This window comes from Sphaeramia orbicularis, chromosome 21 (assembly GCF_902148855.1).
Source record: "Sphaeramia orbicularis chromosome 21, fSphaOr1.1, whole genome shotgun sequence".
NCBI classification, from domain to species: Eukaryota; Metazoa; Chordata; class Actinopteri; order Kurtiformes; family Apogonidae; genus Sphaeramia; species Sphaeramia orbicularis.
In genome coordinates, this window is record NC_043977.1 from 15,476,846 (window position 1) to 15,492,361 (window position 15,516).

General features: G+C 34.3%; 1 protein-coding gene across 2 annotated transcripts in view; it reads left to right on the forward strand.

Moving 5' to 3' along the window:
- asmt (acetylserotonin O-methyltransferase) overlaps positions 1-15,516 on the forward strand; it is a 59,511-nt gene that overhangs the window by 2,766 nt on the left and 41,229 nt on the right. For both annotated transcript variants that reach the window (XM_030124795.1, XM_030124796.1), the window contains exons 2-5: positions 4,064-4,238; positions 7,679-7,808; positions 9,373-9,441; positions 12,304-12,422. In XM_030124795.1, coding sequence (XP_029980655.1) covers positions 4,064-4,238; positions 7,679-7,808; positions 9,373-9,441; positions 12,304-12,422 — 493 coding nt within the window. The remainder of the gene's footprint in view (positions 1-4,063; positions 4,239-7,678; positions 7,809-9,372; positions 9,442-12,303; positions 12,423-15,516) is intronic.

A 15,516-nucleotide genomic window follows, 5' to 3' on the forward strand; every position in this document is an offset into this window, starting at 1 on the left:
TCTAAGTGGGAAACTTGCAAACAAAATTCAGCACTATAATAGATATTAATGGAAGAACTTAAGTGATTTTGGTTATTATCAAGAAAACCATGGAAAATGTCTAGATATCAGGTCTTAAATTAAACTTTTATGAGCTATTTTTGTTGTCATCATTATATTTGTCCAAACAAATGTACCTTTAGTTATACCAGGCATTAAAATGAACAAGAAATTGAAAAGAAACAAGGGTGGTCTAATAATTTTTACTTGACTTTATTGCAAGATTTAATGTTTCTTGTTTTCGGCAATGCATATTAATGCCTTTCAATTAAAAAAAAAAGTAAAATGAGCTATCTAACTTTTTTAACTACTAGAAATATTAATTCCTTCGAGTAAAATGTATTTGTATGAAATGGATGCATTTTGACAACAATTATTGAACCTTTCACGACATGAATACACATTAGAAACCATCCTGAGGGTTAAATCAAGTGGAAAAATAAGCAATTGGTGAAGCGTAGGATACACAATAGCTCTAAGTGGGAAACTTGCAAACAAAATTCTGCACTAAAACAGACCTTGGAGTAAGGCTTAAGGATTTTGCATGAACTTAATAGAAGTTTTTACATGACTTTTTTTTCTCCAAGAGACTCCACATCTTGACCAGGAGCCGTTAGGTCAGTACGTATGGGATGGTCCATATGGGTGCAGCCACCTGTGGCCCACTCAGGTCAGCTTATGGAGGCAAAATTCTTTACCTTTTACCCCCAGGCTTTCATGCCATCTGTGCTCAAACTAGGTCGCATAGTTTCTGCTAGATCTCATGGAAATTAAAGTGATGAAAAAACACTGCTGTAAAAAATAACCTAATCTGTAATCTGATAGTATATTTTGTGAAAGTATGAGCATTTTAAATCCGAATCATTTAATGCTGAAGCAAGATCCATCAGTGCAGATTATTTACAATCAACTCTACAGAATTTTTGTGAAATAATGAAAACTACGAGAATAATTGATTGCCTCGTTCATTTTCAGTTTCATTGTGGACGTTGAATCCAAAAAGAAGTAATGTATTCAGGTTCTTTTTTGGGGGCAATAGTGATTTACACGGTGACAATATTTATTTATTTATTTGTCTCAAACTTTGAAGTAAAAAAGAAAAAACAACTAAAAAAAACCCCCAATAAAATCAAGAAGTAATGTATTCAGGTTCTTTTATTGAGTAAAAGTGACACACACAGTGACAATATTTATTTATTTTAAATTTATTTATTCTCAAACTTTGAAGTAAAAAAGAAAAAACAGCTAAAAAAAACCCCAATAAAATCAAGAAGTAATGTATTCAGGTTCTTTTATTGAGGAAAAGTGATACACACAGTGACAATATTTATTTATTTAATTAATTAATTAATTAATTAATTAATTAATTAATTAATTAATTAAAATTCATTTGTCTCAAACTTTAAAGTAAAAAAGAAAAAACAGCTAAAAAAAACCCCAATAAAATCAAGAGGTAGTGTATTCAGGTTCTTTTATTAAGTAAAAGTGATACACACAGTGACAATATTTTATTTATAAATTTTAAATTTATTTGTCTCAAACTTTGAAGTAAAAAAGAAAAACAGCTAAAAAAAAACAATAAAATCAAGGAGTAATGTATTCAGGTTCTTTTATTGAGCAAAAGTGATACACAGTGACAATATTTATTTATTTATTTAAATTTATTTGTCTCAAACTTTGAAGTAAAAAAGAAAAAACAGCTAAAAAAATAAAATGAAGAAGTAATGTATTAAGGTTCTTTTATTGAGCAAAAGTGATGCACACAGTGACAATATTTATTTATTTATTTATTTATTCTAATTTATTGTCTCAAACTTTGAAGTAAAAAAGAAAAAACAGCTAAAAAAAAACAACAATAAAACCAAGAAGTAATGTATTCAGGTTCTCTTTGTTGAGCAAAAGTGATACACACAGTGACAATATTTATTTATTTATTTTTTTACATTTATTTGTCTCAAACTATGAAGTAAAAAAGAAAAAAAAGCTAAAAAAGACAATAAAATCAAGAAGTTAATTACAAATGCACCCATCAATGGTCATTAATCACAGAAAAAGTAGTGAAATACAAAATATTTAACATCAGTGTACATATGAATCAGCTCATAAACACAGTTTAAGAGGGGACAGAAAGAAACAAAAGTTTATCTAGTCAGTGTCAGATTTATAACCACATATATTTCCTTCATCGACTATTTATCACATTAAATTAGAGAATGAGGAATAACTAGTCATAGCACCTTTATATTGATTGTATCACCATTGCGCAATCATTCTGCCAGAAATAAACATAAACAAATAGAGACTACATTCTCCTACAAGTAAATGTTCCGCATATAAAATGACACTTAGGTAAAGTATGCAAGTATTATCAGCACAAAAAGTGAAAAAAGTCAAATGTCAGTGTTTTATTATTATATATGGTGTTTTTGCATGAATATTACCACTGTATTAATATGTATAATATGTTGCATTTTACTGCTGCAGTTATTAAATGCTGCGCCCATTTGAACTATTTTGCTTTACTATTGGGTAGTTTTGGTTCGGTATTTTCTAAGATATTAATGATATTATTTTATTTCCTTACATCTGTCGCAGCCTTTAACGCATAAAAACCCAATGTGACTTTTGTGTCAGTTCCCAAAGGAGTTTTTCTCTCTATTTAGTCTTTCTTGAGTAATTTATCACCATTTATTATAATATTATCCCGTGTATTTTGCGAATTTTCAGTGAAAATCAAGTATTTTCTTATATTTAATTTAATGATCATGTAGATGTTCATAAAAGCTCAAATTAAAGTTGAGGGATATTATATAAAAAACAGAGAAAACTGAAAAAAAAAAACAGACTTTTTCAGCAAAACTATCAATAACTGAACATAAACCAAGTGTCTCCATCCACTGTCATTGTTTAAACTCCATGGGTTTTACTGGTGAATCAATGTTGTTGAAGGTGACGGTGTTTCCATGGTAACTACGGAGCCTCTGAATGTCCAAATGGGTCATATCTAATGACCATAAAAAGATGACAAACTGCATTTTACACCAATTATTTATATGGATTGATAGGATTAGTGGATCAAAAGTTCTTAAACAGTTTAGATCAGTAAATGCTTTTGGTCGCCGGTGAATGTTTGGGTCTTTATGGGTTAAACCGGAGTGACAACGTAAAATACTGCGTAATATGAAAACAGCTAATCATTAGCAATTAAAACAAGATAAAATGCGCTTAAACAGCAAAGAGACGGAACAATAAATATAGAATAAAAACATTATAAAATAATTCCTATTTATGCAAGTGCATTTCAAAAGTTTTTCAAAATGACGCCCTTAAGATATTCTTCTTTTTGTTTTTGCTTTAAGTTTTACAACCCATTTAATTCAGTTTTTTGGGTCTTTTAAGGCCGTTCAAATATTCCTTGTATTTTTTTGTTGTATCTGAGGAAAAGAGAAGGAGAAATAAATATGTATGCTCATTTCAACAAACCTAGAGGTGGTGTATGAGTTTTGCACAGTACTGTATATATCGAAAGCAAATTTTTCATGCGTTCAGAAAAAAATAAAATAAAATCTACACTCAGGTTTGCAGCAATGCATTTTCTATGTTTACAGAGGATTACTTAGTTTATTTGTTGTACAAGTAAACATTATTTAGATTTTTAGAATAGAATAGAATAGAATAGAATAGAATAGAATAGAATATCTTTATTGTCATTGTAACAACTACAAAGGAATTAAAAGTGTCATCCAATCTGTGCATCATATATAAAACCTACTAAAAAAAATTAGGAATACAAATCAGCTAAAATAAATAGGTTTCAGGTAAAATAAAACAAGCAAAAACTCATCACTCCCATACCATACGTGGATAAAAAAAAATCTCAATAACTGAATAAAAAGATTCTGATTCCAAAAAAAGAGATGATTTTCACTGGACAGGAAAAGGAAAAAAAACGTTCTCTGCAAAGTGTTCAGTCACATTCCAGCTGATACCCGCCTCCCTCCCGCCCTTTCTCTCTTTGACCCAGACTGTTTTTGCGTCCTGTGAGCTGGGTGTGTTCGATGTGTTGCTGAGTGCAGAGCGCCCCCTGTCTGCAGAGGAGATCTCTGAAGCGGTGGAGGCCAGTCTGGATGGGACTCAGAGGCTGCTGGCCGCCTGCACTGGCCTGCAGCTGCTCAACACACACCAGGACAACGGACGAGGTCAGTGCACACACACTCACACAGGGACGAGTGGTGTTTATATGGAAACACAAACAGATAAACGAATGAACAGATGTGTAAGATTTAGGATGATGCAACCACAGAAATGAATCCAATTTTCATAATGAAGTTTTCATTAGTGTATAATACCAGTGTTTTCATCACCTTAGTATGAGTCATTTACTATATATCTACAAAAGGAGTGGGTCACATCCATAGAGTCCGCCATGTTTCCACAGCACCCCCAAACAGACTGTCTTTTCTGTTTTATAGAGCTTGGCAGTCAGTAGTCACTTTTCCACTGACCCTGAAATTGCGCGAATATAACTTGCACATAAAAATGTACCTAATGGAAAAATGACAATTTCGCCAAAACTCTTGTTTTTTGATTAAAAGTTTTTGCGCCGGCAAGAGGTGGTTCCCAAAGTGTGTATTATGAGTTGATACATATACAGGGTGGGGAAGCAAAATTTACAATGAACATTTAGTTGTTTTTTCTCAGCAGGCACTACGTCAATTGTTTTGTAACCAAACATATACTGATGTCATAATCATACCTAACACTATTATCCATACCTTTTCAGAAACTTTTGCCCATATGAGTAATCAGGAAAGCAAACTTCACAGAGTGTGTGATTTGCTGAATGCACTCGTCACACCAAAGGAGATTTCAAAAATAGTTGGAGTGTCCATAAAGACTGTTTATAATGGAAAGAAGAGAATGACTATGAGCAAAACTATTACGAGAAAGTCTGGAAGATACTATTAAAGAAGAATGGGAGAAGTTGTCACCCGAATATTTGAGGAACACTTGCGCAAGTTTCAGGAAGCGTGTGAAGGCAGTTATTGAGAAAGAAGGAGGACACATAGAATAAAAACATTTTCTATTATGTAAATTTTCTTGTGGCAAATAAATTCTCATGACTTTCAATAAACTAATTGGTCATACACTGTCTTTCAATCCCTGCCTCAAAATATTGTAAATTTTGCTTCCCCACCCTGTATATATTTATGTTAAATTGTATTTTGTAACTTCTTCTGTGATTAATGACTTGATGGGTGCATATGCAATATCTTGCTTTTATTTATTTATTTTTTTACTTCAAAGTGTGAGACAAATAACTAAACTAAAGAGAGACCATCTTATGTAAGAATTACGTGATGAACCTCCTTAAAAATATTTACATTACTGTACAGAAGCCATGGTTTTACAAAATACAGCCATAAAGCATATACACAAACACACACAATATACATAAACATAAGAATATTTTAAGTTACTATTGATATAAGACCTGTATAAGAGCACAGAGAAAAACATTAAAATTATGATCCAAGCCACAAAAAACAGAGAAAGAAAAATGGAAAATAAATATAATTTTGTCTTTGTCCTCAGCATGTATTCCACTAACATGATTTCTGACGCTAATGTCACGTACTAGCCGTCGCTTTTCCACTGACCTTCAAATTGTGCGAATATAACTTGCGCATAAAAAACGTCAATTCTGCCAAAACTCTTGTTTTTCGATAAAGCTGGCAAGAGGTGGTTTTTCGGGCATAGCGCAATTGGTATGTCACACAAAACTGCAATGGAAAGACCTTTTTCCGTAACTAGTCACGTGAACAAAAAACCCCCGATGTTGATGGATGTTACAACAAACAAAAAAGAAGAGTTTTAAAAGAAACATGACGCGGTATGTGTTGACACACGAGGAAACCCAATCATTTTTTAATTTAGTACGGGACCGAGGGGTAATATATATTAATAATGAATATATCTGTAAATCAACACGATATTTACGTTCGTCGCCATGTTTATGGAATGACTTCTCGTGTCATCTCGCGATAATAGATAAACAAATCATCGCATTTGTGATTTAATGGAAAAAACGATATTACACGCTTATGTTTTTTTGACATTTAGTAAGTATGAGTAAAGTTTTGCTCATATGTCCAATGGAAAATCAACAAGTGTTAATGTTCTCTTCACTAGAAACCCCAGAATGGACAAAACAAACGTAGCCTCTAAAGGTTTCTGCATTTTTTGTAGCCTCCATAGATCAGGGTCGGGGGTGTTCATTTGGTTAAAATCTGCAACTTCACCATTAGATGTCACTAATACTGGCTCGACAAAAGGGGGTAATTAGCCCTGTTTTGAGACTGATTCTGAGTGCTGACAATTGGACTGATGTTCCCGATTCGAGTTTGTTGGACCCCTTCTTTGGCCCAGAATGTGATAGTCCTGAACTGCACAGAGACTGATCAGAGGCAATAATTTTCAACCATGTTTAATATTTAAGAGTGAAAAATGAGAGCCTCAACAGCCAATTAGAGAGATGGTTGCAACACTAAGCACTACCGCCTTATAGATGTTTAACCCATAAAAACCCAGTGGTACTTTTGGGGCAGTTCCCAAATCATTTGTTGCTCTATTTTTAACATTTACGAAGTGATTTGTCACCATTTATTATAAAATAATCCTCCATATTTAGCGTTTTTATTGTAAAATCTGATATTTTCCAATATTTAATTCACTGATCACATAGATGTTCATAAAAAGTCAGATTAAAGTTGAGGGTTATTATATCAAAAACAGAAAAAGCTCAAGAAAACGGGACTTTTTCATTCCACTCTATCATTAACTGAACATAAACCAAGTGTGTCCATCCATGATCCAACTCCACGGGTTTTACTTGCCAATCAGTGTTGTAGAAGATGAATGTGTTTGAAATGAAATTATGAAATTATAATTAATGAAATAATAAGTCACTAATAATCTACATTATTGATAATATACATTATCAGTAAATTAAATACATTAAATCTGCTTTTCACTGAAAAATACAAAATGGAGTCGAAATTATTCTAATAAATGATGATAAATCAACTATGGATGGTTAAATGTAGAGAAAAAAATGTTTTAAAAATTGCCGCTAAAATAGGACTATGTCTTCAAAACTTGAACAAATTACTGTACTGTAAATAGGTTTATGGATAATTCTTGATTCACAGAACATAGGGTTGGCCATAATAATAATAATAATAATAATAATAATAATAATAATAATAATAATAATAATAATAATAATAATAATAATAATAATAATAATAAATAAAAAACATATAATAACATAATAGGTTGGACATAAATGGATTTTTTGTGTTTAAGAAAATAAAATGGCTGCCACACACTGGGACAACTCCATTTCTGAAAACATTTATAGCACGAAATTGTACTTATTTATCAAGTTATGTCACTACCAAGTGTAGTGAAGTAAAAAAATATACTTAACAAGGGAAAATCATTTAGAAATGCATAAAACATCAATTTATGTGTTGACATTAGTTTAAGCTTTGTCTTTTTTTGAAAACCTGCACATACTCATAAGTTCATCTTCTTCCTTTTCCCCCATCCTTCATGTCTTTATCCTCCATTTTAGTGTTGTACAGTAACACGGAGGAGGCGAGGGTCTACCTGACACGCTCCAGTCCGTTATCTCTTTACCATGCCATCCAGTACAGTTCCAGAACCATCTACCTGTCCTGGCACTACCTCACCGACGCCATCAGGTCGGTATACGGCGCGTGCGCATCCCCTGCAGGCAAAAAACAGGCTGCTTTGATACGACTCGACAGTTTTTACTGATCCATCATGCGCTAGATTGTGTCTGTGCCGTCTGATTGGCCTCATGGTGGTGCAGGATTACACCACTATACAGTCTGTTCAGGAAATCCCATCTAACCTGCATTATTAAAAATGTAGCCTTATTTTGAAGAACGAGGCCATAAAATGATGCAGGCGGAGGCAAACCAGGAAAGGCATCAGTACATAAATTACGAGATGCTTTAACAGCTTAGAAAATAGGTCAAGGTTAATAAAGTAATGCCACACAGAGAGACTCAGGAAAGAAGCTGCATGTGAAGTTTCATACAAGAGGAGCTGTGAGATTTGATTTGTAGCCTAAGGATGTTGAGTCCTGCCGTCTTTTACAATTTGGAAGGTTTATCAAGACAGAATTCGCCTGAGAGCAACCTGCACCTCTCACTGACTTCACTCACTGGCCAGAGAGAAACACAAAGCAGTAAAAGTAGATTTAATATTAAGTATTAACGCTCACCTTCCACATTAAAGCATTTAGATAACATCGAACAAATCACACTCATTGAACACTGCAAAAATAAAAAAAATCTTACCAAGTGTATTTTTCTCATTTCTAGTCAAAATATCTCATCACACTTAAAATAAGACTTAGTCACCTAAAGAGTAACTTGTAAGTGAGATGTAAGAACTCATTTTTAGACAATAGATCTTGAAAATCTTATTTCAAGAAATCTTATCAAGATAATTTTCACTTGTTCCATTGGCAGATTTTTTTTGCTAGAATTAAGCAAAAAAAAAATCTTGAATTTAGCCAGTGGTTCTCTACCTTTTTTGGCTCGTGACCCCATTTTAACATCACAAATTTCTGGTGATCCCAGACATTCAAAATAGAGGCTTTTTCTTTGTTAAAATTAATTTGTTTTTAATCATGTAATACTTTGCTAAACTGTGTAACAAATAAATGTAGGCAGAAAAGCCAGGTGTAGATTACTGCACAAAGTGAGACTTTTATTTTCTTTGGTCAGGATATGTACAGTCAGTCCATCTTAGATTTACAAGGCTGACAATTAATACTGAACAAACAATAACTTAAACTATGAATTATGAAAGAGCTGCAGCATCTGAAACTGACCACAATGTACATTTGAAAGATAAACAGAACCACAGTGCTTCAGTTTCAGCTTCAGAGTTTGTCATGTCTTTTATGTATTGGGATTGTCTCTCTCAATTCACCATATATTTTTTATTAGTAAGGTTGAAAAACACTGAATTAAGCAAAAAAAAAAATTCGCTAATGAAACAAGGGAAAATTATCTTGGTAAGATTTCTTGAAATAAGATTTTCAAGATCTATTGTCTAAAAAAATAAGTTCTTATATCTCACTGAAAAGTTACTCTTTAGGAGATTATGTCTTATTTTAAGTGTGATGAGATATTTTGACCAGAAATTAGAAAAATACACTTGGTAAGATTTGGATTTTTGCAGTGAATTGTGTACCAGTAACTTCACATGTCTGTCTTCTTTGTTTTCTAGAGAAGGGAAAAACCAGTATGAGAAGGCATTCGGCGTTAACTCTAAGGATCTGTTTCAGGCTCTTTACAGGTAGGACTCTGCCTCTGATGAACACACACTCACTGAGACACACAAATACAGATGAAACACACATGCCGGCTAATTTATATTCTGTCCTTGTCTCTCTATCTTAAGACTGTCTGTCACTCTTTTCTCTTTCCCCTCCCAAACTGACTTGTGGGATTCATTAGGAGGCAGAAGATGTGTTGAGGGGGGGAGGAGAGGGGGAGGGCAGTGATGTGAGGAAGCTTAGGGCAGGGAGAGCAAGTCAAAGAGAGAACGAATACATTTTCCATTGTCCTTGAGGTCTTATGTGTTTATAGTATCTAATGCCTATAGTTTGAACGCTTCAGTGATCTGCTGGTCAGCAGTTTTCATGGGTCACATGTCCAAAGTTTTACACTTTGTTCGCTAATAGATTTTGATCGGCCTGCCTGAGGCGCCGCACTGTACAGCGTCATCAGTCCCACAGGACCAGAGACTGTCAAAGCTGAAACACGGGGAAATGACTTGCTAAAACGTCCTCCTTATTTGTCCTTATCATAACATGACGTGTAAAATCATTGCACTTGATGCAAGGGGAACAGATGTGCACGAAATGGAGGCGGAAGCTGATGTTAAAATGAACATTCTTATTTATTTATTTATTTATTTATTTATTTATTATTTGCACATTTATATTTATAGACCTGAGCAGGAAATTAAATGTGATGAAGTGGATCCTATATTTAATGAATATAAATACAGTTAACAGCTTGAATTTCCTTATAAAATGTACGTACATAACACATAACATAAGTTTCTTTATCGTTGGGGCTTGCTCATAAATCTCCTTTTTTTGTTCTTATATTGTTTTTAAAAGCAATTAATAAGTCTGAGAAACAAGCTAATTGTAACATGTGCATGTGAAATGGTGCAGTATATGACTGATGTGCACATAATGCTAGTCACTCTCATGCAGATGAATTTGCAATTTAGCTTTAATTGATTGAGAATGAAAATACCCCACATGAAAATCTTTAGCACCTGCGCGCAATTGATTTAATGTGGAGTAGCAGTTGTTTGTCCCTGCTCATTTCCCCTGTGAACACTGTGGGTAAATTAGCAGAGAGGAGAAACAACCACTGAAGTCATTCATTGCATTCTTGAAGCAGCAGGAATGTAGCAGGAACAGGATGATTCAAAGCCGGCTGGATGACTCAGACTTCTGTTTACTCATCGCCATTTAACCAGCCTTGTACTGCACCTGAATAATTTACAGCCAAGTCCCGTCTACAGCTGGAGATCTCATACTTGAGAAAGCATAAAAGATTTGGAGGGAAAACTGGCGAGAAACCGTGAAGATGTGTTGAGATTTTAAGCACATACAGGTCATAGCACAAGAAGTCAAAATCCTAAAGATGAACACAACAATCTTATTTTTATTTCACAGTTAAATTAGTGTCTATTTATGCAATAGAACAGAGTAAAAAATATATATATATATGAGTATTTTTAGAGTTCCAATGTGTAGTATTTAGAGGATTTATTATTATGTAATTGCAAGAATTCAACAAAATTAAATCAAAGATCACATCACTATGTTTCACATTTCTAGTTATTGGTTTCATGCATTAAAGTAAATTAGAGTAAAATCACCTATTATTATGTTTCAGTGTGGACCACGGTTTATATCGGTGATTTGTGTCTTTTGCTGTTTGTTGCAATCTACAACTTCAGCAACAGATATCAGTAAATATCATATGTATGTTCACTTGAATTTAAATAATACTTAATAATAATGAAAAAATATCAAGGAAAAGAAAAGAAATACCAAACAAAAACAAAATATTCATCTCAGTAAGATTCAGTCTCAAATGTTTGGGTTAAATACATAAATTCATACTGGACAGAGCTAACAAGTAATGATATACAGGTAAAATCAGGGAAGCAATTGCACTGATCAAAATCATTAAAGAATAAATATCATAAACTTGGCCTTTAAATACGAGGTTACATGGATTTTAATTGGGTTTTTTCAATGTTTAAACACTACATCTTATTAACAGCCAATACCAATAAATATTACACACTGGACTTTTAAATGTAGAAACTTAAGAGCACTCTTTTGAGAGAATTAAAACTATAATAATCAGGCAACCTTGTACCAAGGATGTTTATGTAATGGAAAACACATAATTGGTTTCAACTTGATATGACTACAGGCAAAAAATGGTAATGTGCGTTCATGTATTCAAACTTGAACAAAAGGGCTTGAGATGTTGCCGTTAGGGGGCATTCAATATCATAAGTCCAAAATGTTCTCAAATTAAGGTTGACAGTCTGCTATTTGGCCCCACCGTCATTTCATCTTTTCACATCCAATGTAATCAGTCTGAAGCTGCAACACTATACATGAGTCACTTTGGAAGTTACTCCAGAGGTCACCGTGTCATTTCAAGTTGGTTTATGTATCAGACGCCTGATCAGTTCACTTCAGTCGTGTTCGGATGAGTAAACTTCTAGTGTTACAGATCAGGGAAATGTCTGTGTGTGTCTGTTTTGTGAGTGTGCAGCCCCTATGGCAGTGCAGAGTGCTGGGTGATGAGGTGGAGATTCCTCAGAGCAGCAGCAGTCACCACAGGCTCTTCTGTTCTGCTTCACCCTGTCTCTCACCCACACCCTGCGTCGCCACAGGGAGAAACTTTTAACCGAAAAAGCCTCTGTTTGTTTGTGTGCGCGCGTGTGGTTGTCGTTCTGTTTGCTGTGGACGTAAAGTAAGTAGACCCTCGGGTGACAGCCTACGGGAAACAATAAAGAAACTTTAGCCTCAGCACAGCCAGACAAAAACAAACAGGCGGCAGTAAAACCAAAAAAAAAAAAAAAAAATGACTCACTATTGTCTGTATGTAGGTCCGATGAGGAGATGATGAAGTTCATGCACTTAATGAACTCCATTTGGAACATCTGTGGTAAAGACGTGGTCACAGCCTTCGACCTTTCGCCTTTCAAGGTTATCTGCGACCTCGGCGGTAAGTCCGTGTGTGTGTGTTTGTCAAGTTGCTATATCTAATTTTCATAAGGTTGTGGGTTCAGAGTCATTAACATTTAAAACTGTTGGTGTCATGTGTTAATCGAGAGGCAGCTGGCACACGCATGAACACCCACAGACACACACTTTTATGTACATACACTCTGCAGATGTGTGCACAAAAATACACAATGGACTCATTAAAGGTTCGCTGACCTTTATGAGACATCCTCCCCTCCTGAGCCTCGTTGTACTCCCAACACACAAGTCAAAGGCACCTCTATGTGGACTTTCCCTCATTATCCCGTCACACATTTGTAGATTTGGAGATTTTTATGTTTGGTGTATGAGCTCAAAACAGACACCTTTTTTTCCCTAACTTGATCCCATATGACATCCAGTGTTAAAGTGCATCATCATCACCTATTATTATTATCATTCCTCTAATTAAACGGACAAGAACAGTCAAACCGGACTTTCGTATTTTTAGTGCAACAGCTAAAACACTTTGTGCAGGTGAAGGTAGTACCACAAATGTCTTCTCCACAGAGAATCCACTAGAAACCACTATCAATAAAACCCTCTCTCATGAACTCTCTACTTTTTCTTTTTTTTTTTTTTTTGACATTTTTCAACTCCAAAATTAGCACAATTCATGAGCAGCTCCCCTCTGCTAACGTGACTGAATTACCATCAGCAAGCGCCATTAAATTGTCCCCATCCACTAAACCGTCGTCTGGAAATCACATTTTTTAAACTTGTTATGAAGTTTAATAAATCATCATGTCTCGTGGATCCAATTACAGATCTACAAATCTAGTTAAAGTCTCTCTACCTTCTCTTTTTTTATCAACTTTTTAATTATTTTTATTGTACATCTCCAAAAGTACAATACGAAAAAGAAAGAAATTCACATTTTATGATACAAGATTTTGTCACACACAAAGTTTAACCCCCCCCCCCGCCAAGAACCGTCTGTCTACCCTCTCTGATAAACTTTATTATCAACTCCTCTCTGACCACCAATCAGATTAATTGTTAAAAAAAAAAAGAAAGAAAAATCCACCAACCTGTCTGTCATCAATCTATTATTCAACTTCGAAGGTAGTTGCATCTTATTTAAAAAAAAAAAAATCAACTTATTATAGTAATCAAAGTTATTCAGTTTATAAGGCCCTGGTTAAAATCCCCAATGACCACATCTGTGCTTGACTACATTCCATCCTCATTCCTACCTGACTTGACCTCCATGTAGCCTTTGACACTATATCCCATCAGCTCTTCAAAGATCATTTGAGAAGCGTTGGGGTCTGTGCCAAAGTTGTCCCGTGGTTGGCCTCCTACCTCACAGACAGGTCATAGTTTGTACAGATTCAGAACTGCCGGTCAAAGAGCTCCTCAGAGCAGCATGGGGTTCCACAGGGTTCAGTTTTGGGGCCACTCATGTTTTTCAACTGCCCCCTCCTTCTTTATCTGTTTCACCACTGGAAAAAATCAAAATCTTACCAAGTGTACCAGGAAAGGCATCAGTAAATAAATTACCAGATGCTTTAACAGCTTAGAAAATAGGTCAAGGTTAATAAAGTAATGCCACACAGAGAGACTCAGGAAAGAAGCTGCATGTGAAGTTTCATACAAGAGGAGCTGTGAAATTTGATTTGTAGCCTAAGGATGTTGAGTCCTGCCGTCTTTTACAATTTGGAAGGTTTATCAAGACAGAATTCGACTGAGAGCAACCTGCACCTCTCACTGACTTCACTCACTGGCCAGAGAGAAACACAAAGCAGCAAAAGTAGATTTAATATTAAGTATTAACGCTCACCTTCCGCATTAGAGTAGTTAGATAACATCGAACAAATCACACTCATTGAACACTGCAAAAATAAAAAAAATCTTACCAAGTGTATTTTTCTCATTTCTAGTCAAAATATGTCATCACACTTAAAATAAGACAATCACCTAAAGAGTAAATTTTCAGTGAGACATAAGAACTTGTTTTTAGACAATAGATCTTATTTATTTATTTATTTAGCACAACAACAAATCAAACATTAGGACAAACAAAGAAACAAATTGCGCAGGTGAGATCAGAAAACCCAGTGGGGCTTATGAAATTAATCTCACCTCATTACAGTATTAGCTTAAAAAAAGACAATAGGAATAAAACAATAACTTACAAAGTACAACAAAAATATAAACAGAGAATAAAAGAAAAAGAGTATGTGTAAGTGTGTGTAAGGGTGATTTTAGATGAAATATTTAAATTTGTTGAATCAGCTATATCCTTGAAAATCTTATTTCAAAAAATTTTACCAAGATAATTTTCACCTGTTCCATTGGCAGATTTTTTTTGCTTGAATTAAGCAAAAAAAAATCTTGAATTAAGCAAAAAAAAAAAATCTTGAATTAAGCAAAAAAAAAAATCTGCCAGTAGAACAAGTGAAACTTATCTTGGTAAGATTTCTTGAAGTAAGATTTTCAAGATCTATTGTCTAAACACAAGTTCTTATATCTCACTTAGAAGTTACTCTTTAGGTGATTATGTCTTATTTTAAGTGTGATGAGATATTTTGACTAGAAATGAGAAAAATACACTTGGTAAGATTTTGTTTTTTTTTTCCCAGTGCACTTTGATGCTGATGATACACAGTTTACATGTACAGCAGGTCCATTTTTAGTCTTCCCTCCAGCTCCCTCACTGCTTGGCTCCAGGATATACAGATATAGATAGCGACGTTCTAAAACTCAACACCAACAAAATGGGAGTAATAATCATCAGTTCAAAACAATATAACTGTAAATTTTCCGTTGTTGGAACCACCATATCTATCTTCTTACATTCTCGTCGACAGTATCTTCTACTTCTCCAGTCATATCAATAATGTTTGACGGATTGCTTTTTTCCATCTACAAAACATTTCCAAACTGCACCCTCCTTTGACACATTAGAAGTATTAGTTATGCCATTACCACAACAGCACATCATGCGTTGACAACTGCAATGCAACTCTGGCCGGTATCTCCAATAAATTCTACTACAACTAATGCAGAACTCTTTAGCAGAGATTATTACATTTTTAAAATCTACTGAAAAT